At 40.1% G+C, this 21,980-nt stretch overlaps 1 protein-coding gene and 1 long non-coding RNA gene across 2 annotated transcripts in view; one reads left to right on the plus strand and one right to left on the minus strand.

Annotated features, from left to right (window-relative positions):
• LOC116686631 (uncharacterized) overlaps positions 1-265 on the plus strand; it is a 15,660-nt gene extending 15,395 nt beyond the window's left edge. Inside the window, exon 2 of the long non-coding RNA XR_004331314.1 lies at positions 100-265. This is a non-coding gene — a long non-coding RNA (uncharacterized LOC116686631). The remainder of the gene's footprint in view (positions 1-99) is intronic.
• Positions 266-287: 22 nt separating this feature from the next.
• LOC116686629 (C-type mannose receptor 2) overlaps positions 288-21,980 on the minus strand; it is a 51,101-nt gene continuing 29,408 nt past the window's right edge. Inside the window, exons 10-18 of the mRNA XM_032511650.1 lie at positions 12,603-12,709; positions 12,411-12,501; positions 11,122-11,215; positions 3,157-3,206; positions 2,817-2,879; positions 2,113-2,202; positions 1,247-1,381; positions 499-619; positions 288-401 (exon numbers count right to left, since the gene is read on the minus strand). Coding sequence (XP_032367541.1) covers positions 328-401; positions 499-619; positions 1,247-1,381; positions 2,113-2,202; positions 2,817-2,879; positions 3,157-3,206; positions 11,122-11,215; positions 12,411-12,501; positions 12,603-12,709 — 825 coding nt within the window. The 3' untranslated portion in view covers positions 288-327. The remainder of the gene's footprint in view (positions 402-498; positions 620-1,246; positions 1,382-2,112; positions 2,203-2,816; positions 2,880-3,156; positions 3,207-11,121; positions 11,216-12,410; positions 12,502-12,602; positions 12,710-21,980) is intronic.

A 21,980-nucleotide genomic window follows, 5' to 3' on the forward strand; every position in this document is an offset into this window, starting at 1 on the left:
CTATCTATCTATCTATCTATCTATCTATCTATCTATCTATCTATCCATGCTGGTTCAGTAGGCCTTCAATTTGGAATAAATCCCCAACAGTGTCATCAGTGTTTCCAGTCTTTATGCTAAGCTAACATCTGCTTGAGATAACTTCATATTTAGCGTACACACCTGAGAGTTGTATAGATCTGAACAATAACTCTCAGATAAATCTAATTAGTGTGTTAATATTTCATCAGATCAGTGGGCGCTGTTCATGACAGATAATATTCAGCAAATTAAAACAGAAAATATCTGTGAGTTTTCAACGTTTTCTTTATTCATCATGATGGCGTGTTAGGGTGACACACACAGGTCCTTGGAGCACACAAAAGAAGCAGAGTCAACACAACCCGCGTCGTTCCAGTTTTCTGTAGAGACAGTTTACAACCATTGAATCACATTTAACGTCTAACTTTTATATTTAAGACTGCAACTTACATAAATATGTTTTAATTGTTTTTGTACCTTCATTAGAATCCCAGTTTATGGATGTACAGTGCTCCCCTCCGTTAAAGTTGTCAGGCTGCCCTGCCGCCCAGCTGGTGTAGCTGAATTTGGATCCATCAGCCCACAACCACATACCCTCCTGGAGGAGAAAGACTGGTTAACCCTCCTGGTGTCCTCGGGCTCAAATTCACCCGTTTACAAAAGAATTACATATCACAACTATGACCCAAGAATGTTTAAAAAATGCAGGAAAAATTCAAGAAAAACTGTTTTTTTAACGCTGAAAAATGTGACCAAACAAAATCGGACAAATCACCAAAGGTAACAAAAACTTGTTATAAGACCAAAAAATGGAATGACTAAATAAAATTGAAGAAAAAAAATGTATGAACTTCAACTTGCAAATTTACAAAATTCAACTTGGGAATTAACTTGGGAATTTCTGAACTACAATTTACAAATTTACAAACTTCAACTTACAAATTTACGAACTACAATTTGGGAATTTCTATACTTCACCTGCCGTCACATAGCAGTTAAGTTTCCTGGACTTTTCTCCAAATATTTAGACTTTTATACTTTTTATACTTTTTTAAACTAAAAGTTCTTTGAGTCAATGGGACGCTAACGGCAGGTGATGGCTTCGTAGCATTAAAATGGGAGCTACACTTAGAGAGGAGAGGCTGACCCCCCTTGGTCTGAATGCCTCATGGGATCAGGCTGAGAGACGAGCGACATCACTTCCTGTGTGATGATGTAATCTCACCTTCACTGAGTCATGGCCTCCAATCCAGGCCAGTCTGAATGAACCGGACACTCGCTTAATGTAGTTTCTGATGAACGTGTGTTCCTCGGCTGAGTGGATGGACGCCAGGTTCCCTCCAGCGGTCTGGCAGAAGAGCTAATGGAGGCAATGTCTTCAGGTTAAAATCTTTGGAAAGAGATTATTAACCACATTATTACCAGATCTCAGGGCAGTTACACAGTCACAGGGGACATTTTTATACTTTTAATCAGTGGTGGAAGAAGTATTCCTTACTGTAGTAAAAGTACAGCACTGTACAAATACCCTGTTGCAGTTAAAGCCCTGTGTTAAAAATGTTACTTCATAAAACGCCTGTAACTGTAATAATTAATTATAATTATAGTAAATGTAGTTAAAGTATTAAAACATGTAAGGAAGAGTTAAGGATCCGAGCAGCTGTGTGGTTAATGACATCATCATCTCAGTAGGCCGTTATGTTGTTGCTATGTTACTGTATGATAACATCAGATTATAAACTACATGTGATTAGTAAGCAGGAATCTTAATGTGGAAAGGAACTAGTAACTAAAGTAACTAGTAACCAAAGTAACTAGTAACCAAAGTAACTAGTAACTAAAGCTGTCCGATGAAGTAGAAAGTAACATGAAACGAAAAGCCTCAATAAAGTACAAGTACCTCAAAATTTGGACAGGAGTAGAGTACTGGAGTAAATGTACTCAGTTACAATCTCCTGCTGCTATTTGGACTTTAAGTAATTACATTTCCTCAAGAAACTCACAGACTTTTACATGATGTGGTGCTGGTACTTTTACTGCAGTATTACAGTACACAGTTATTAAACATGTCTTATAAGAGGACTGCTGTACCTCTGCATCGGGCCAACTCTTCGGCTCAATGTTGAAACTGAAACAGCGAGAGCCAAACTGAGGCCAACCAGGAGGACAGGAAGCTTGTCCCTGTGTGAAGAAACAAGCCAAAAACCATCAGACTAGTCTATCAATGACTGTTTATTCATGGCAGTGGTTCCTGACCTGTTTTGGGCCCGCACCCCCCCTTAAAGCACCTCTGTAGAATAATATGTTGGCCAGTTGCCCTAAATATTAATGATTGCTGAGTTCAGGGGACGTTGCTTGTAATCAGAGTTGCACGCAAAGTCCTAAAATGGATATTAGGCACAATTATTGTTTTGACGATTTTTGTTGTAATTAGGTCTATTGCTATCAAAAACATACGATTTCATGCAGGACAATTAAGGTGATACTCTGATATCCCATTCCCTTGAAGGCAGCACCTTGACTTTAATGAGCTGCAAATGCACAACCAGGAAGTAAACACAACCAGGAGGAATCAGCATCATCATACGAGCATTTGGATCTATATACGCAGTAACAACAACATCTGTTAAACAGGGCCGACATCTACTCAAAAGGGAAGATTGATAACTGTTTTTTAGTAACTCTTCATAATAACAAAGTATGTGTTTTTGTTCTAGCTACACACATGAATTCCATTTTTAATGACAGGGTAAAGTCTGTTATGTTCCAGATTTATTTCTTCAGAGTGAACTTACGTATGCAGCCAGCAGTCCGCTGGACAGACAGAGACACACAGAGATCAGAAAGACTGAGGACATCTGTGGAAAGACAGTAATCAAAGTCAACACACTGCATGCTGGGAGATAATGGCAGACAATGAATGACTACATGGAACATTAATGAGCCAATCATCAAATTAAAATACATTACCAGATATGGTTTAATATTTGATAAATTATCTAATATTTAAAATGTAAATGAGTAAGAACACCAACATTTCTCAAAACAGAAAATATCCTTTTGATAAAGACAGGATTAGTTCTTATTAAAAGTAAAAATGGATCAAACTGTGATGAGATATTTGAATGTGATTACCTTTGTTGCCGTGGCGATTGGCTGAGACAGAGAAGAATAAACCGATGACACTGGAAGAAAAAATCACAGAGTCACAGATGTGAGTAGCATTAAACACTCAAAAATAACAAAGAAGGTTAAATGTAACCTCATTTACTAATGCATTCATAGTCTGCATTTGATTTCCTGCAATCTATTACAAAATAAAGATATCAAACTTTCAGGACAAACTGATTAGTAAGATAACAGAACATGATGAAATATCATCATACTCACATCAGTTATCTTTGTTCTGTCTGGTTTGGTTTGGAGGGAGAGGAGAGTCAAGGCCCTTATATAACTGGGAAAGGGGCGGGGCTTAGTCCTGATTGACAGTCCAGTGTCCAACACAAATCCCCCCCAAGGAGATCAGGGTCACTCCTAATGACTTCAGCGGTCAGTATTTGCCGCAGCTGTTCCGCAACAATCCAGACCACGTAACTGGGGGTCGGGTCCCAGTGTCAGGGCCATGATACTTCACCCACTCTTTAGAATGAATCAGTATTGTGTAATTATTTTTTTTAAGCAATCATTGATAACTTTTGTGATATGTCCATGTCCATCGGGCCATTGCTCATGTTAAAACCTGCAGTCCAGGACCTGATTTTTCAAATCAAACAATCTTCATGGAGACCACATGGTGCAATCATAGACCTATATGGAATTGTAAGAGCCTGGGTAAATTTTCTGCATAAAAATGACTGACTTTACACAAAACAGACACACACACACACACTTCATTCATTCAACATCCCGGAAACAGCAACTCCATATAAGGTCCATTAACCCCTCGTGCTCTTCCAATCATTAATCTAACCCAGTTGGAGGGACTCAGAAATTTACATAGGTAGAAAAACATGTGTTTTGCTAGTACCACCTTATTTGTCTAAGCTTGTTACACCACATCCTGCTCTCTGGATGCTGGACTCTTAGTCATTCCCCGAGTAAACTGAACTTCTGGGTATTAAAGATCCTTGTCCTGCCATGCCCCTAACCTTTGGAACAGCCTTCACTACGACTTAAAAAAGCTAATATCAACTGATCACACACACACACACACCCACACACACACACACACACACACACACAAACACAGTGGAATTAAACCCACCTCAACTCATTGCTCTATAGCCAATCACAACACACCATTCTTTCTGTGTCCTTCCTAATCGACCCCTTTCACTTAGTCCCTAATGTTGCTGGTTCTGTATTGTTATTGTATTGTATGTATTATAACTGCTTTAATAATAATGATTTAATAGTAATTAGTTATACTTCATTAACCCTGCATGGAAATTACAATGTTATTATTATTACACACCGGCCTGAATTACACACACATGCTCAGGTCCTATTCATGCACTAATGGAGAGATGTCAGGGCGGGGGGGCTGCACATGCTCAAGCGCCCTGAGCAGTTGGGGGTAAGGCAAGGCAAGGCAGCTTTATTTGTATAGCACATTTCAGCAACAAGGCAATTCAAGTGGCTTTTACCGAAAATCAGTTAAACGATAAACACAGTAAAAACAGTTAAAAATCACAAGCATTAACCCGGTAAAACACATGAATAGACATTTAAAACAAAGAGAACATAAAAACACAGAATAAAATTTACAGTGCAGCATAAGAAATTTAAAGAAATGATTAGTCATTTAAAGAAAGGCAGCATCAAATGAAAGGTCTTCAGCCTTGATTTAAAAGAACTGAGAGTAGCAGCGGATCTACAGGTTTCTGGGAGTTTATTCCAGATATGAGGAGCATAGAACTGAAAGCTGCTTCACCCTTTTATTTCTGACTCTGGGACAGAAAGCAGACCTGTCCCAGATGACCTAGAGTCTCTGGTGGGTTCATAGTGTAGTAGCAGATCAGCAATATTTTGGACCTAAACCGTTAAGTGATTTATAAACAGCAAGAGTACTTTGAAATCAATTCTTTGAGACACAGGAAGCCAGTGTAAAGACTTCAGAACTGGAGTAGTGATCCAGTCTCTTGGTCTAGTGAGGACTCGAGCACAGCGTTCTGAATCAGCTGCAGCTGTCTGATTGATTTTTTAAGAACCTGTAAAGACCCCGTTACAGTAGTCAAGTCTACTGAAGATAAGGCATGGACAATTTTTTCCAAATCCTGTTGACCATAAGTCCTTTAACCCTTGTATATTCTTAAGGTGATAGTAGGCTGACTTTGTAATTGTCTTATGTGGCTGTTAAAGTTCAGGTCTGAGTCCATGACTACACCAAGATTTCTGGCTTTGTCTGTTGTTTTTAACATTGTTGTTTGAAGCTGAGCGCAGACTTTTAATCGTTCCTCTCTTGCTCCAAAAACAACCACCCAGTTTTTCCTTCATTTAATTTCAGAAAGTTCTGGCACATCCACCGTTAATTTGTTCGATGCCTTAGTCAGTTTTTGTATTGGACTATAGTCCCCTGGCAAGGTTATGTAATTTGTGTGTCGTCCGCATAACTATGGTAACTTATTTTGTTTTTCTCCATAATCTGAGCCAGTAAAGCATGTAGATGTTAAACAGAAGAGGCCCAGAATGGAGCCTTGCGGAACTCCGCATGTCTATTTTGTACGCTCAGATGCATAATTACCTATAGACACAAATAATCCCTATTCTTTAGGTAGATTCAAACCAGTTAGTACTGAGCCAGAAAGGCCAACGCAGTTTTCCAATCGGTCTAGTAGTATGTTGTGTCGACCGTGTCAAATGCAGCACTGAGATCAAGTAATACTAAGATTGAAATTTTGCCATTATCTGTGTTAAGGTGGATGTCATTAAAGACTTTGACAAGACCGTTTCAGTGCTGTGGTGTGGTCGGAAACCCGACTGAAAGTTATCAAAACTGTTGCTTAGTGACAAGAAATGTTTGAGTTGTTGAAAGACTACTTTTCAATGATTTTACTTAAAAACGGAAGGTTTGATATTGGCCTATAGTTGCTCATTAGTGACTTGTCTAGTTGTTCTTTTTTAAGAGTGGCTTGATTACTGCAGTTTTCAGGGCCTGTGGAAAGATACCTGAAAGAGATGTGTTTTCACAATCTGTAGAAGATCAGAAGTCAAACAATTGGAAATTTTTTGAAAGTCCCGTTGGTAGAACATCAAGGCAACAGGTCGAGGTTTTCAGATGTTGAATAATGTCCTCCAGGTTTTATGGTTGTCGTGTGAAATTCTGTCATATTGAACTATTTTTGCTTGAACACTGTGACAACACATATCCTGGACTTGATATGGAGGCCTGACTGTTTGTCTAATCTTTTGATTTTGTCTTTGAAGAAGGAGGCAAGTCATTGCAGGCCTTGGTAATAAAAGTTCAGATGCTACTGGTACTGGAGGGTTTGTAACCTATCAACAGTAGCAAACAAAGCACGGGAATTATTATGTTTCTAGAGATAATATCAGAGAAAAAGGACCTTCTTGCATTCCTCAGTTCCAAATTATAAATGCGAAGTCCTCTTTATAGGAGTTATAATGGACCAGGAGATTTTGTTTTCGCCACCTTCGTTCAGCTTTCCTACACTCTCTTTTTCTGTTCTCACCAGTAGGACATTTCTCCATGGAGATCTTTTCTTACCAGATACAACTTTGACCTTAGTGGGACGAATGGCATCAAAACATTTGTAATTTTACAGTTGAAATTATCTACAAGCTCACTGACTGATAGCCCAGAAGGGCTGTGTGGAGAGAAAGCTGTATAAATGTGTCACTGTTGTTTTCAGTGATATACCGTTTTCTGATACTTTTGTTTGGACACTTTGGGCACAGAGATAGTGCCGTTAAGAAAACACAGGAATGATCTGAGAGAGCAACGTCAGTCACCACAACCTTGGAAATGTTCACCTTTGGAGACAATCAAGTCCAGAGTGTGCCCCTTATTGTGGGTGGGCTCCGTCACATGCTGAGTCAGTCCATAGTTCTCAAAAACCCAACACAGCTCTTTTGTCCCCCTGTCCTGGGCTGTCAACATGAATGTTAAAACCCCGCAATGATTACACAATCAAGTTAATGCAGATAATAGACAGCATGTCAGTGAAGTCATCAATGAAGGTTGCACAATATTTAGGTGGCCTGTAGATATTTAGAAACATCGCTTGAGGGAAGATCTTAATTGAAGAGCAACATATTCAAAAAGAACAAAATTTCCATAACATATTTGCGTACAGTGAATGAGTCATTAAACAAAATGGCGACTCCACCTCCTTTCTTATTCACTCTATTCTCACTCATAAAACTGAAGTTAGGGGGAGCTGACTCGATGAGACAGCAGCGCTGTTATTATGGTCTAACCAGGTTTCAGTTAAAAATAAAATCTAGATTGTGCTTAGTAAAAAATCATTGATTAAAAATGATTTTCTGCCAAAGACCTGACGTTTAGTAAGGCTAGTGTTATGTGTTTTCATTTTTTGGGACAGGCTGTAGCTGACGAGGAATGGAGTGCTAAATTTGCTAGTTTGCAGTTAAGTGCTTATTCACCATTCTTTCTATTCCTATCACAACAAAATTGAGGAAGAATTAATCCACAGGGCCCGGGCTTGTCTTGAAAAGAGTCATTAGTATCACACTATCCTGCAGCCAAGGCCCGGCACATATCAGAGTTGCTTGCCAGATTTTGCACACAAGCGTCCTTATCAGTCTGGGGGGAAGAGTTTTCTGACATCCTGGTAGTGGTGCTTGGCGTTTTACTTTTGCCCGGGGTTGAGCCATGGGGTAGGAGGGGTGCATAATTGATGGGGGAAATAAGGGAAAGGGTGTGTGGACATCAGTAGAGACAGCGATGAATCCTCAGAAGGTTCGGGGTTGGGAAGGTTTGAGGGGTGCTGGACGGGTGAAGAGGAGTGGAGGTTTCGTTCTCTGCTCTCTGGTCTCCCATGGTCAATCTTTGCACAGCGGGGGCTGTGCTGGATCACTGCCGCACTTTGTTGTGTCTTCCTTTTGTTTGTGACCTTGGCAGAGGGCAGATGTGTAGCGCAGAAAGTAAAGCAGATTAGAGGTGAACAGCTTTACTCCTGCTTGTGGGAAAGTCTATCTGCTTTAAAAAGATGTCTGCCGCTCCCAGAAATGTTTAATTGTCAATGAACTTCAGAGAGTGGACGGTACATTCAGTTGAAAAATTTGTTTAGTCCACAGTCGGCTGAATCTCTCATCTCCTCTTCTGACTGACGGTATAGGACCACTGATAACACATTTCGCTTAGGGGGTGACTGTGTCAACATTTCCCTAAAGTCCATTTCAGCAATTCAGACTGTTGCTTTACAACATCATTTGACCCTATATGCAGAATAATGTTCTTCACAGTTGGGTGTGCTGCCACGATATCTGGGATTTTTTGGGTCAAGTCAGACACCATGTCTTTGGGAAAACATAGTATTTTGGTGTTTTTACTGTTTTTTAAATCTTTTACAGCAGAGTCACCCACAATCAGGGTTTGAGGCCCAGTTGTTAGCTTTTTACTTTTTGAATTGCTCTCAGTCCTTACCCTGCTGTGTGGTGATGAGACGCAGTCCCGGTCATCAGATGACTGTCCAGCGTCTTGCAGCAGAGGAGCAAATCTGTTATCCAGTTGCACACAGGTTGTTGGGGGGGCATTTTGTTGCTTATTTTCCCTTTTGCAGCTGTCCACGGCTGTGTCCTACTAGGTACAGGGGTTGAAGAGGCGCTCTGCCCAGATGATAATGCGGCCAGCCGTCAATATCACAAGCCTCAGGGCGCTGTGCCCGGCCTTTAGTCCGTCCTCCCATTTCCCAGGAAAATATTTACTCTTAGGCTTCGCACCAGACGAGTTCCAGGGAGGACCGCCACTTGTGTTATTACCAGTTCCACCCTCCTGTTTCTTTGTAGTCTTGTTGGTGCTAATTAGCCGTGTGTTAGCATACTTCTGTCCATTGTTATGGGTCCATGGTAAAGGTGTCATTTCCACAAGATCCGTTACCTTCCACGTTCACTTCTAAAGGTGAACCTTGGTTTCCAGAAGTGCAATCTTCTGAAGGAGTTTTAGTAGTCTTCTACGGAGAAAGGAGGCATCTTGCTGCTAATTACTTTAGCTACAATCACTGTAGGACAGGCTTGAGCTATTGTAGCCACGCTCACGCAGAAAATTTTTAAAATATGGCATAGCCTACTATGTCTACAAAAATGTATATTCCAGTGTTTTTGAAGTGTCCAAAGCCGCTGCTCATAGTTTCTCAGAGGAAAAGCACGATTATCAGCAAAAATATCAGCAAAATATGCAAGCAGAAGCAGGCAAGCAGCAAGCGTCTGCACTGTAAGAAGCAGGAAGCAAGACTACTGGTACGGGTACTGTGAGGGTACTGTGCCTTGCTCAAGAGCTTCACATGTGCCTTCAGGATTTTAAAATCTGGATGACCTGTAATTTGTAAAATCTATAATCTATAATCTATAATCTATAATTTATTCAGATAAAACTGAAGTTATTGCTCTGGGACCCAAGCACCTCCGTGACGCATTATCCAAAGAGATAGTTACTCTGGATGGCACCACCCTGGCCTCCTGCACCACCCTGGCCTCCAGCACCACCCTGGCCTCCAGCACCACCTGCCTCCATCACCCCTGGCCTCCACCCCACCCTCCTCCAGCATCACCCTGGCCTCCAGCACCACCCTGGCCTCCAGCACCACCCTGGCCTCCAGCACCACCCTGGCCTCCAGCACCACCCTGGCCTCCAGCACCACAGTGAAGAATCTTGGAGTCATCTTTGATCAGGACATGTCCTTTAATTCCCATTTAAAGCAAATTTCAAGGATCGCCTTTTTTCACCTACGTAATATTGCAAAAATCAGGAATATCCTGTCTAAAAATGATGCAGAAAAACTAGTCCATGCATTTGTTACTTCTAGGTTGGATTACTGCAATTCTTTACTATCAGGCTGCTCGGAAAAATCCATAAAGACTCTACAGCTGATCCAGAATGCTGCGGCACGTGTTCTGACGGGAATCAGGAAAAGAGATCACGTTTCTCCTGTTTTAGCTTCTCTGCATTGGCTTCCTGTAAAATTTAGAATAGAATTTAAAATCCTTCTCCTGACCTACAAAGCTCTTCATGGTCAGGCTCCATCTTATCTTAAAGAGCTCATAGTACCTTACAACCCTGGGAGAGAACTACGCTCCCAGAATGCAGGGTTACTGGTGGTTCCTAGAGTCTCTAAAAGTAGAACGGGAGCCAGAGCGTTCAGCTATCAGGCTCCTCTCCTGTGGAACCAGGTTCCAGTCTGGGTCCAAGGACCAGAGCGTTCATCTATCAGGCTCCTCTCTTGTGGATCCAGGTTCCAGTCTGGGTCCAGGGACCAGAGCGTTCAGCCATCAGGCTCCTCTCCTGTGGAACCAGGTTCCAGTCTGGGTCCAGGGACCAGAGCGTTCAGCTATCAGGCTCCTCTCCTGTGGAACCAGGTTCCAGTCTGGGTCCAGGGACCAGAGCGTTCAGCAGACACCGTCTCCTCATTTAAGAGTAGGCTTAAGACTTTCCTCTTTGATAAGAATGAAGATGTCATATTTCCTTGAAGCAAATATCAACATTTTGTAACTGCAGCTAACTAAATTCAATGGGATGAAATATTACCTTTAGTTAACTTTGAAAAAATATTTTTTTTAAACAATGGAGAGAATTATCAAAGAATTCACAGCACAACATAAAACACTTAAAATAGCACAAAAAAAATCTAAATTAACTTATGTCAGAGGACATTTTAGCATGTTGAGAAATAAAGTTGTAAGATTATTAAGAAAAGCAAAGGCAGATTTCTTTCTCACTATAGTTGAATCATCAAATGGAAATTCTAAAAGAATATGGAACCAGCTAAGAAAAATGACGGGGGATCGCCCCAAAGAACAAGATATTCTAGAAGTTAAAGTGAAGAAACAGCTAACAAAAAATTTATAATTTTATAGTAGAGGTTGTAGTTGATTCTGTGGCTAACATAGCAAACTGTTTCACACCTGAACACATCCACTCCTTCAGTAGAAGAAGCATCCCAGGATCAGAGGTGTCACAGCCCGTTAAATCACTCAGACCATCAGCATGTGGAGACATCTTGGGTTTGAACACAGTGATGATCAAGGACCTCAGCTCATCAGTCACATGGCCCAGTACCAAAAATGAGCAATCTGTCCATTTCACCAAACATGTTCCCAAGCATGTGGAAACCAGCTGTTGTCGTTCCCATCTTCAAAAGTGAAGACCCTCGTTCCATCTCTACTACTACAGACCAAGCAGTATGTTGCCCACAGTGGCTGAGGTTGCAGAGAAATAGCAAAACAAATTATTATTATTAATATTCCACCAAGACTGCAACCACTTCCTTACTGAACACATTAGAGCTCTATTGGACAGGGTGGGGGTGTGGGTGGTGTGTTCTTGGATCTGAAGAAGGCCTTCGACTCTCAATTACAAAGTCTTGCTGATGAAATTACGCAGTTTCACAGTTGCACAAGCTCGGAGTACCTTCCGGGTACTGCCTCTGCTGACTGATCTGACCATCTGTCTCACCTCATGTTCCATACAGTACGTGTGTGGCTGCATCAGGTATGGATGTGGAGAGTTTGGCTGTTTCTAGCACGGTTTTTCAGCTTTTAACTAAAGTAGGTGATGAAGTTCAATTTCCAGCTCTGACAATTTTACATTTCAGCTTCAGTGATTTTCAGCATTGAAATGCTTTTACGCTTTTAGATAATTTTTTTAACAATTCGTCTTAATACTTTTTCATTTTAATCGATTTTTCCTTTCTTCCTATATATTTATAAACCTAACTAGGGGGCTTTACCCTGCATGTTGAAACATTACCCCAAAGATTATACAGAGTGAATTTGAATTAGTTGAATGCTCTCTGCATCTGACTGAGACCAACGAGACTCAAATCAACCTCAAAAACACAAAAGAGCCATAAAAAGACAAAACTCACACATATGTCCCTGCTCAACACATGACATGGTACTAGTGTTTTGATTGGTTTGCCAAATTAAGTGTTTACCCCTCAAAATCTTATTGGGGGGTCCCCAGATCCCCCCAGTTACAGTGTATTCTTCTTCATCCACTGCCTTTTTATTTTAAAGCTCAAAAAGCTCAGTCCTAATCATTCTGTATAATTTGTATCTGGGATTAATATCTCAACATTGTCCTATTAACAGAATAAAATATTCACAAAAATCACAGTTTTTGTGACAATCTTTTATTTTTGAATGTTTTGTTGATTACATAGCAATGGAAATCAGATGAATAAAGAACACACAGCATCATGATGGTGTGTTAGAGTCACACACACAGGTTCTTTGAGCAAGCAAAAGAAGTCTGGTTGGTACAAGCCCAGTCGTTCCATTGTCCTGTGGAGAGAGTTTACAACCAATGTAACTGATTACATTTCACTTTTATATTTAAAAGTGCAACATACAACATGTTTAAAACATTTTTTTTACCTTCATACCAGTTCATCACAAGACAGTTCTCCCCTCCGGCGTTGTTGTTAGGCTCCCCCCTATTCCAACTTTTGAAGTTGAACTTGGATCCATCGGTCCACATCCACGTATCCTCCTGGAGGAAAAAGACTGGTTTATAGTCAAAGGGAAATCTAGAGTTCTTGTTCTTGAAATAGCCTCCTAGCCAGTTGTTTGGAGTCTCATATGGCAAAATTAGTGAACGCTGACCAAACAGGATTCATAAAAACAAGACTAGCAGCAGATAATGTTAGACGCCTTCTCCACATCGCTAATTCGGCAAAAGACAGTAAGACTCCAATGTCCCTTTTCTCTCTTTCAACACAATAAAAGCCTTTGACAGACTTGAGAGGTCATTTTTATGGTCAGTCTTAGAGGTGATGGGCTTTGGTAAAACGTTCATTGATATGATCAAAGCTTTGTACTCTAATCACTCAGCCCAAATCTTAACGAGACACACCTGCTCCTCTTTATTTCCAGTTTCTAGCTCTTCATACCAAGGCTGCCCCTTGAGTCCTGCATTATTTGTCATTTCTCTAGAGCCGCTGGCCCAAGCCATTTTCCAATCAATTATCATGTCACCAATATGGATTCGCAATACGTAGCATCATCTCTCATTATTTAGGGATGATTTTTGTTCTTTTTAGAAAGCCATCTCAGTCTCTTTCTCACCTTTATGTGAGGACTATGGAAGCGTATCAGGCTTTAAAATGAACTGGTCAAAGTCTGGACTACTTCATTTAAATGACTCTGCCCGTAACTCTCCCATCTCTGCTAACATCCCCATTGTTAAGCAGTTTAAATATTTAAGAATTGAGATCTTCCCCTGCTTAAACCAAAATTTTAAACATATATATTCTGTTGCTCTAAACAATGTTTATAAAGATATGCAAAACAAATGGGTCTCCCCATGTCGATTCAAGTCTGTATCTCAGTGGTTAAAATGAATGTCTTAACCAGGATTCATTTTGTGAGCTCTATGCTGCCTCTCCCCCCTCTTCCTTCCTATTGGTGCAAATTACAAATAAATGTATGGAAATAAATGTATGTATGGAAAGGCAACTTGAGATGTCTGCTCTACAGTTCCCAACTTCAACCATTGTTTTTGGTCCTTTGTGTTGAGGCCCCTCCTCACTTGGTTTAACCCAGATGTGTCTTAGTCACTCTATGATGCTTTGGCCCCATTGTCTCACATCTTATCAACACTTGGAGATTGTCTGACACAAACTGCCATATAGATTGTAACTGGCACACTTTTCCCCATTATTCCATAATATAGCACTCCTGATTGGGGGGAGGTTGATAACAGCCCCACAATGGGAACAAAGGGGGCTACCTTTTCTAAAAGACATTTTTAGCGAGGTTGGCTTGTTCCCTTTTTCTGACATGCAGAACACATTTAATCTACCATGCTCCTCTTTTTTCTTTTAAGGGAATTCTTCAGTTAAGGTTGGCGCTCAAGGCGTACGGTGTCCCTTTTTTTAACTTTCAACAGAGTGCATCAATGGAGCGCCGAGAAAGACGCTGGACACTTAACCTCAGTCTTAACCTCAACCTAAGCACATGTTTGGTCCCTTGTTTTGTGTCTGTCTCTGTGTGTCTGTTTATTCATGGGTTGTTTTTATTCATGGGTCACTTCCTGTGTGATGATGAAAGTCTCACCTTCACTGCGTCAAATCCTCCAATCCAGGTACGTGGGTATGAACCGTACTCTCGCTTAATGTAGTCTTTGAGGAAAACTTGTTCCTCTTCTGAGTGGATGGAAGCCAGATTCCCTCCAGTGGTCTGGCAGAAGGTCTAACGGAGACAATGTCATCAGGTTAAACTCTTTGGAAAGAAACTAAAACATAATCATTATTAACACATCTCAGGGCAGTTTACATTCACAAGAACATGTTTATACTCTTAATCAGTGGTAGATGTATTCCCGTCCTGTACTGCAGTAAAACTACTAATACAGCACTGTAAAAATACTCTTTTACGGTTAAAGTCAAGCATTGAAAATGTTAATTCAGGATCATCTGAGGATCATCAGGAGAATGAAGTTAATTCTTTAATGTAAACATGTTAGAAATGGTAAACGCTCCAACCAAATGTGTGTTTAATGGTCTTATAATCTCAGCTGGAGCTGGAGCCCGTCATATGGTTGCTAGGTTACTTTATAATAAACAGCGATTTTTATAATCTACATGTTTTGTGTGCAGAAATCTTACTGTATAAAGTAACTAGTAACTAAGGTAACTAGTAACTAAAGTTGTCAGATGAATGTAGCGGAGTAGAAGTAGAAAGTAACATGAAACAAAAAGACTCAGTAAAGTACAAGTACCTCAACATTTGGGCTGAAGTACTGGAGTAAAAGTACTTAGTTACAGTCTCCCGCTGCTATTAGTATTTTTACTGCAGTTTGTTATTAGTACACTGGTATTAAGAATACATATCTCATGATAGTTATGGCTGCTGTACCTCTCCATTGAGCCAGGTCTTTGGCGCAGCGCTGAAAAGGAAACAGCGAGAGCCAAACTGAGACCAACCAGAAGGACAGGGAGCTTGTCCCTGTATGAAGAAACAAGCCAAAAACAATCAGTCTCTGTCGATGACTGCATTTATCCATTATCAAGGTCCCTCACCACATCAAACACGAAACCCAATACCAATGCTATTCAGCCTACATTCAATTGCATACACTGCAAAGACAAGATATTTAATGTTTAAACTGATAAAATCTTTTTGAAAATATTTACTCATTTTGAATTTGATGCCTGCAACAAAAGCTGGGACAGGGACATGTTTACCTCTGTTACATCATCTGTCCTTTATATCAACACTCAATAAGCGTTTGGGGACCTGTGGTGTTTCTGGGTGGGGATGTATGGCCTCCCTTTGCATGGTAGAGTTTTAACTTGTAGCTGTAGAGACGAACTGTGTTAACTGACGATCGTTTTCCAAAGTATTCGAGAGCCCACGTGGTCAAACGTCTTATCCCAAATATCTTTTACATAATGATGTTGGTTTTTAATACAGCGCCACCTGAGGGGTCGGAGCTCACGGCTATTCTATATTGGTTTTCTGCCTTGCTGCTGTTTTCTTCAGATTCTCTGAATATTTGATGATATTATGGTCTGTAGATGATGAAATCCCCAATTTCCTTGCAATTGTACATTGAGAAACGTTGTTTTGAAACAGTTGGACTGTTTGCTAATCCAGTTGTTCCCAAACTGGTGGAACTCGCCCCATCCTTGATTGTGAACGACTGAGCCTTTTGGGGCTGTTCCTTTTAAAGCCAACCATGACCAGTTAACCTGTTCACCTGAGGAATGCTCCAACCAGGTGTTTTTGAGCATTTCAACAAGTCTTTTGTTGCCACTGTCCCACTTTTTTGGAATTTATTGCAGGCATCAAATATGTAAAATGAGTGAATATTTGCATAAAGATTCTCTTAACTTTGAAGTTTATTCAAATGACTATAGGTTTAAAGGTTTTACAAATCGTGGTATTCCGTTTTTATTTACATTTTACACAACATTCCAACTTCATTGGAATTGGGGTTTGTAAGATAAAGCCTAATTTCCCTGAATTTTCCTGATCAGGCCCTATTATATAATTGAATGAAACATGTCCCATGGCTATGTTCATAGACTTATAATGCAGAATAAATTACTGTTTTATGACGACTTTAAAGTTCAAGAAAAGACCGATTTACAACGCTGCAGTACGGAGTTCATATAAGATGATACTCTGATATCCCATTCCCTTGAAGGCAGCCCCTTGACTTTAATGAGCTGCAAACAGCACAACCTGGGAGTAAACACAACCAGGAGGAATTAGCATCATCATCATCGGAGATTGTAAATTGATTATAATAGAAAATTTATTTTTACTTTAGCTACACACCAAATGTCTTTTTTGAATTACAAGATAGATAAAGTCTGTTATTTTACAGATTTATTTCTTAACATCTACTCAAAAGTGAAGATTGATAACTGTTTTTTAGAAACTCTTCAACAAAATATGTGTTTTTCCTGTAGCTACACACATAAATTCCATTTTTAATTACAGGACCAAGTGTTATTTTCCAGATTTATTTCTTAAGAGTGTACTTACATTTGCAGCCAGCAGTCCGCTGGACAGACAGAGACACACAGAGATCAGAAAGACTGATGTCATCTGTGGAAAGACGGTAATCAAAGTCAAGAAACTGCATGCTGGGAGATAATATCAGACAATGAATGAGTGCATTTGATCATCAATAATGCGTTCATCGAAGTAAAGTATCCAGCTAGTTATAAGTGTATTATATCATATAGATATGGTTTAATTTTGATACATTATCTAATATTTGTAGTTTAAATAATCAAGTACACAATTACAGTACAATTGGTTATTATTAAAAGTACAATTAGATGAAATTGTGATAATTAATGTAAATATGATTACCTTTGCTGCCGTGGTGATTGGCTGACACAGAAGAAGAAGAAGAACAAGCTGATGACTGTCACTGAAAGAAAATATCACAGATATGAATACTATTAAACTCTCAATGATAACACATTAGGTTCAAATCATCTTGATGTAGGGTTAGGGTTTTTGCAATCTATTACAAACCAAAGATATCAAACTTTCAGGACAAACTGATTAGTAATGATAACAGAACATGATGAAATATCCATCATACTCACATCAGTTATCTTTGTTCTGCCTGGTTTGGAGGGAGAAGAGAGTCAAGGCCCTTATATATCTGGGAAAGGGGCGGAGCTTAGTCATGATTGACAGTCCAGTGTCCAATAGCACCCCCCTCCCCCCTATCGGGCAAGTATATCAAGGTTAGAGTTCACTGTGTCAAGACCATGATACTTCACTCACTCTTTGTAAAGTCTAGTGTTTAAGATAACAAACTATCAACGGACCAACGACTGGCCAATCAACTTACACTACATAATGTTTTACTGGTCCCGGGCCATGGCTCATATCAAACCCTGCAGTCCAGAACCTGATTTGTCAAATTAAACAATCTTCAGGGAGACCACATGGTGCATCATAGATCATTATTTAATTGAGAGACCCTGAGTAATTTTTCTTTATAAAAATGACTGACCTTCCTTCAGCATTTGTTTCTTTTAGCCACAAAACACACACACACACACACTTCATTCATTCAACATCCCAAAACAGCAACTCCATATAAGGTCACTTAACTCCTCGTGCTCTTCCAATCATTAATCTAACCCAGCTGGAGGGACTCAGAAATTTACATAGGTAGAAAAACATGTGTTTTGCTAGTACCACCTTATTTGTCTAAGCTTGTTACACCACATCCTGCTCTCTGGATGCTGGACTCTTAGTCATTCCCCGAGTAAACTGAACTTCTGGGTATTAAAGATCCTTGTCCTGCCATGCCCCTAACCTTTGGAACAGCCTTCACTACGACTTAAAAAAGCTAATATCAACTGATCACACACACACACACACACACACACACACACACACACACACACACACACACACACACACACACACACACACACACACACACACACACACACACACCATTCTTTCTGTGTCCTTCCTAATCGACCCCCTTCACTTAGTCTCTTATGTTGCTGGTGCTGCTCTAACTGGGATGGGTAGCAGGGGAACGAGGACCAAAATGCAAAAAGAAGTCAAGCAGAATGAGGTAAATGTCCGGAATTTAATGATTTATATATGTATTATTTAATTGTGCAAAAATTACAAAAAAAAACAAAAATCCAAAGAGGTCCAGAGGAAAAACGGCAAGGAGAAAACAGGAGACAGAGACAGGGAAACAGGTCGCAGGAACGGGAAGACAGCGTAACGAGGTGACGTCGGACGGAGCAGACCGGTTGCTCTGTGGTCACACAGGTACACGGTGAAACTGCCTCCGGGCCGCAGCCATCTAAAGCCCCGCCACACGCTCTCCCGAAAAGGATTAAGGCCGACAGCAACATAGTATACAACACACAACTTCATAATGCTCAAGACTACACACATGTGAGGGAGAAAATTACGTTTCCGATGCAGTCAGTTCAAGTTTCCACACGACAAAAGTAGAAGCAAGCCAAGAGAGAAAGATGAGGAGAGAAGGAAAAGCACAACTGCTCTGGACAGAAGCAGGAGGAGGAGGAAGTGTGTAGAACAGGAAGATGAACCAAAAGGATCTGACAAGAGACGAGGGAAGCACAGCCTTTAAATACACGAGGTAACGAGGTAACGAGGTGTCGAGGTAACGAGGTGTCGAGGTAACGAGGTGTCGAGGTAACGAGGTGTCGAGGTGCAGGTGACAAGAGGGCAGGGAAGCAGGTGGAAAACATCAAGTAATCACAAGAGTGGGAAGACTCAGGAAGTAGAACTTAAGACAAGACGAAAACCAGACTTCAAAATAAAACAGGAAACAGAACATACAGACACTCAGGGGACCACGAGACAACACAAGACCGGCGAGGACACTAGGACACAAACACAGGACAGGACAACGAAAGCAAAAAGAACCCAAAGAAAACCCCCAAACCACAACATTAACCAAACTGATCACACACACACACACACACACACACACACACACCAAATTAATCTGTTTTTAATGCACCTTAGTATCTGTTCTCTACCGCAGTATTTTACTTTAAATACAGATATTTATACTTTTTCCCCGATGTATGTATCTAGTATCTAGATATTTATATTTTTCAGTTGTGTTTTTTTATACGTTATATATATATATATATATTTGTATTTATACTTCTACATGCTCTGCACACCCATATAAGCATTTATTTATTTTCATTCATATAACTAATATCTGGACTTTTCCACGGTGGTTTCAATAGTTTTTAGTGCTGTATGCTTTAATCTGTGAACTTTGAGCGTAATTTCATACGACAGTGTACTGTGGGATGACAATAAATAAGAGGAGAAAGGTAGCGCTGAGTCCACAATAAACGAGTCAAGGGCCCATGAATCCCTTGATATCTTAACAGGAACTTTTTTTTTTAAAACCTCTACTAGATCCCCAGTACTAACAATCTCCTGGATGGACATTTGGCTCAAAAAGCCGGCAACAAAAAGGGAGGTCACACACAGATAACCCAACATAAAGGTGGGGTGTGTAAGTATAGACGACATCAGTCGCCTTCTCCATGCCTGGATAAGTGAATGAATGAAGTGAAGTGTGTTGTAAGGAGCAACAAACCAAACAAAGAACAAAATGGTGGATGCTCCATTAGGACCAGCTGAGAGATGCCCTCTGTAGGCCACGCCCACCTGGCCAGGTACAGACAACCCTCCCAACTCACCCCCCCGCCCACTCTCAGCACCTAAAAACCAAGAGGAGCAGAACAAGACAGGCCAGCAGATTGGGAAGGGCCGTCACAGTGTTCAAAGCAGTAATCAGAGCAAAGGGGGGGGGGGGGGGGGGGGGGGGGGGGGGTACTCTGAAGAAACTAGAATATAAGACATGCTTTTATTTATTTCACACTTTTTTGTTAGTTACATAATTCCACATGTGTTCATTCATAGTTTTGATGCTCCAGTGATAATCTACAATGTAAATATGTCATGGAAATAAAGAAAACGCATTGAATGAGTTTCCTTTGACAAATAAATGATGTAATGTGGAGTGACTAAAGTAACTAGTATTCAACTATTCTATTGACAAAGTTTGACTTAATAAAATAAATAACAGACCTCACTAGACAAAGTGGAGTTAGGGCCAGTATTTTTATATATATACATATATATGTATATATATTTAAAAAAATCGGGATGGACTTAATAAAACAACATTCATAATTCATAACACATCTACATTTTGAAGCAGTCCTGCATTTTGTCTGTTTGATGTCATGAAGCCAGGTGTCTCATCACCTGGCCAACACCTCACTGAGACCCGGGGCCTGGTCTTCACCTCCTCCCCCCCCCCCCAGGGTAAATATGAATGATTTGCCCCGTCTAGAAAACAACAACAGGACCAGACACTGTTTAAGACTATATATTTTTATTTTTATTTTTGAATGCTTAGTTGATTACATAGTAAAGGAAATCAGATGAATAAAGAACCCAACACATCAGTTTTAAGAATAAAAAGAAAGGGTTAGATGATTAGAGATTAGAGATGAATCAATGATAGATTAGAGCTGTAGAGGCTTCATGAGGGGCGTAAAGGTCACACACACAGTTTCTCCCTGTTTTTGGAGCACAAGAAACCAGCCTGGTTGTCACAACCCCAGTCGTTCCATTTTCCTGTAGAGAGTTAACAACCAGTGTGACTGATCACATTTAACCTTTGTATTTGAAGAACATAGACAATATGTTTTAAATGTTTGTTTTTTTACCATCATCCGATCTGATCATGAGACAGTGCTCCCCTCCCTTGTGGTTGTCAGGCTGCCCCACCCCCCAGTTTGTGTACTTGAACACGGCTCCATCAGACCACCGCCACGTACCCTCCTGGAGGAGAAAGACTGGTTTAACCCTCCTGGTGTCTTTGGGTCAAAGTTGACCCCTTTCCAAAAAGTTTCTATATCAGAAATTTGGGTTTCTTTCAAACTAATTGGCCTAAAAAGTAACGTGGATGGTTCCCAACAACGCTCCTCACAAGTTAAATAAATAATCAGTTCAATACTTTCATTGAATTTGTTTTTTTTTGTCAATTTTAAAGCATTTGGAGAAAAAACAATTGGTAAAAGAACTTTAACTTCAGACGACTAAAACCTTGATAAAAGTGTTTCCATTTGAAATTTTGACCCAGAAAAACTCAAACTTCCAAGTCAGACGACACAAGGGTTAAAGTCAAACTGGAATCAGTCATGTTCAGAAACCATTTATGGTCAATAAACCTCATTTATAGGAAATTATACCTAATGTTTGAGTTAGAAAAGCAGAAATTAGGAATTATTGAGACTAAAATTAAAGGAATGGATGTTGATGATAATCACAGACTGGAATATGTCAACTTTTACTCAATACTATTTATATTTAATACCAATATTACTTTATATATATAAATACATATAATACTACTACTACAGATAATACTATTTCAACAACACTTCATTTGTACTTGGCAAAGAGCGTTGGAATCAATTATGTCATTTTGGGGAATTAAAAAGAACATTGATATAGGACAACATGAGGACAACATGAGGACAACATGAGGACAACATGAGGACAAAATGAGGACAACATAGGACAAGATGGACAACATAGAACAACTTGGGACAACATGGGGACAACATGAGATAACATGAGACAACATGAGACAACATGAAGACAACATGTGAGGCAACATGAAGACAACATGAGGGCAACATGGACAACATGAGGACAACATGAGGAGACAACATGACGACACCATTAGA

The sequence above is a fragment of the Etheostoma spectabile genome, unplaced genomic scaffold (genome assembly GCF_008692095.1).
Source record: "Etheostoma spectabile isolate EspeVRDwgs_2016 unplaced genomic scaffold, UIUC_Espe_1.0 scaffold406, whole genome shotgun sequence".
Classification (NCBI taxonomy): Eukaryota; Metazoa; Chordata; class Actinopteri; order Perciformes; family Percidae; genus Etheostoma; species Etheostoma spectabile.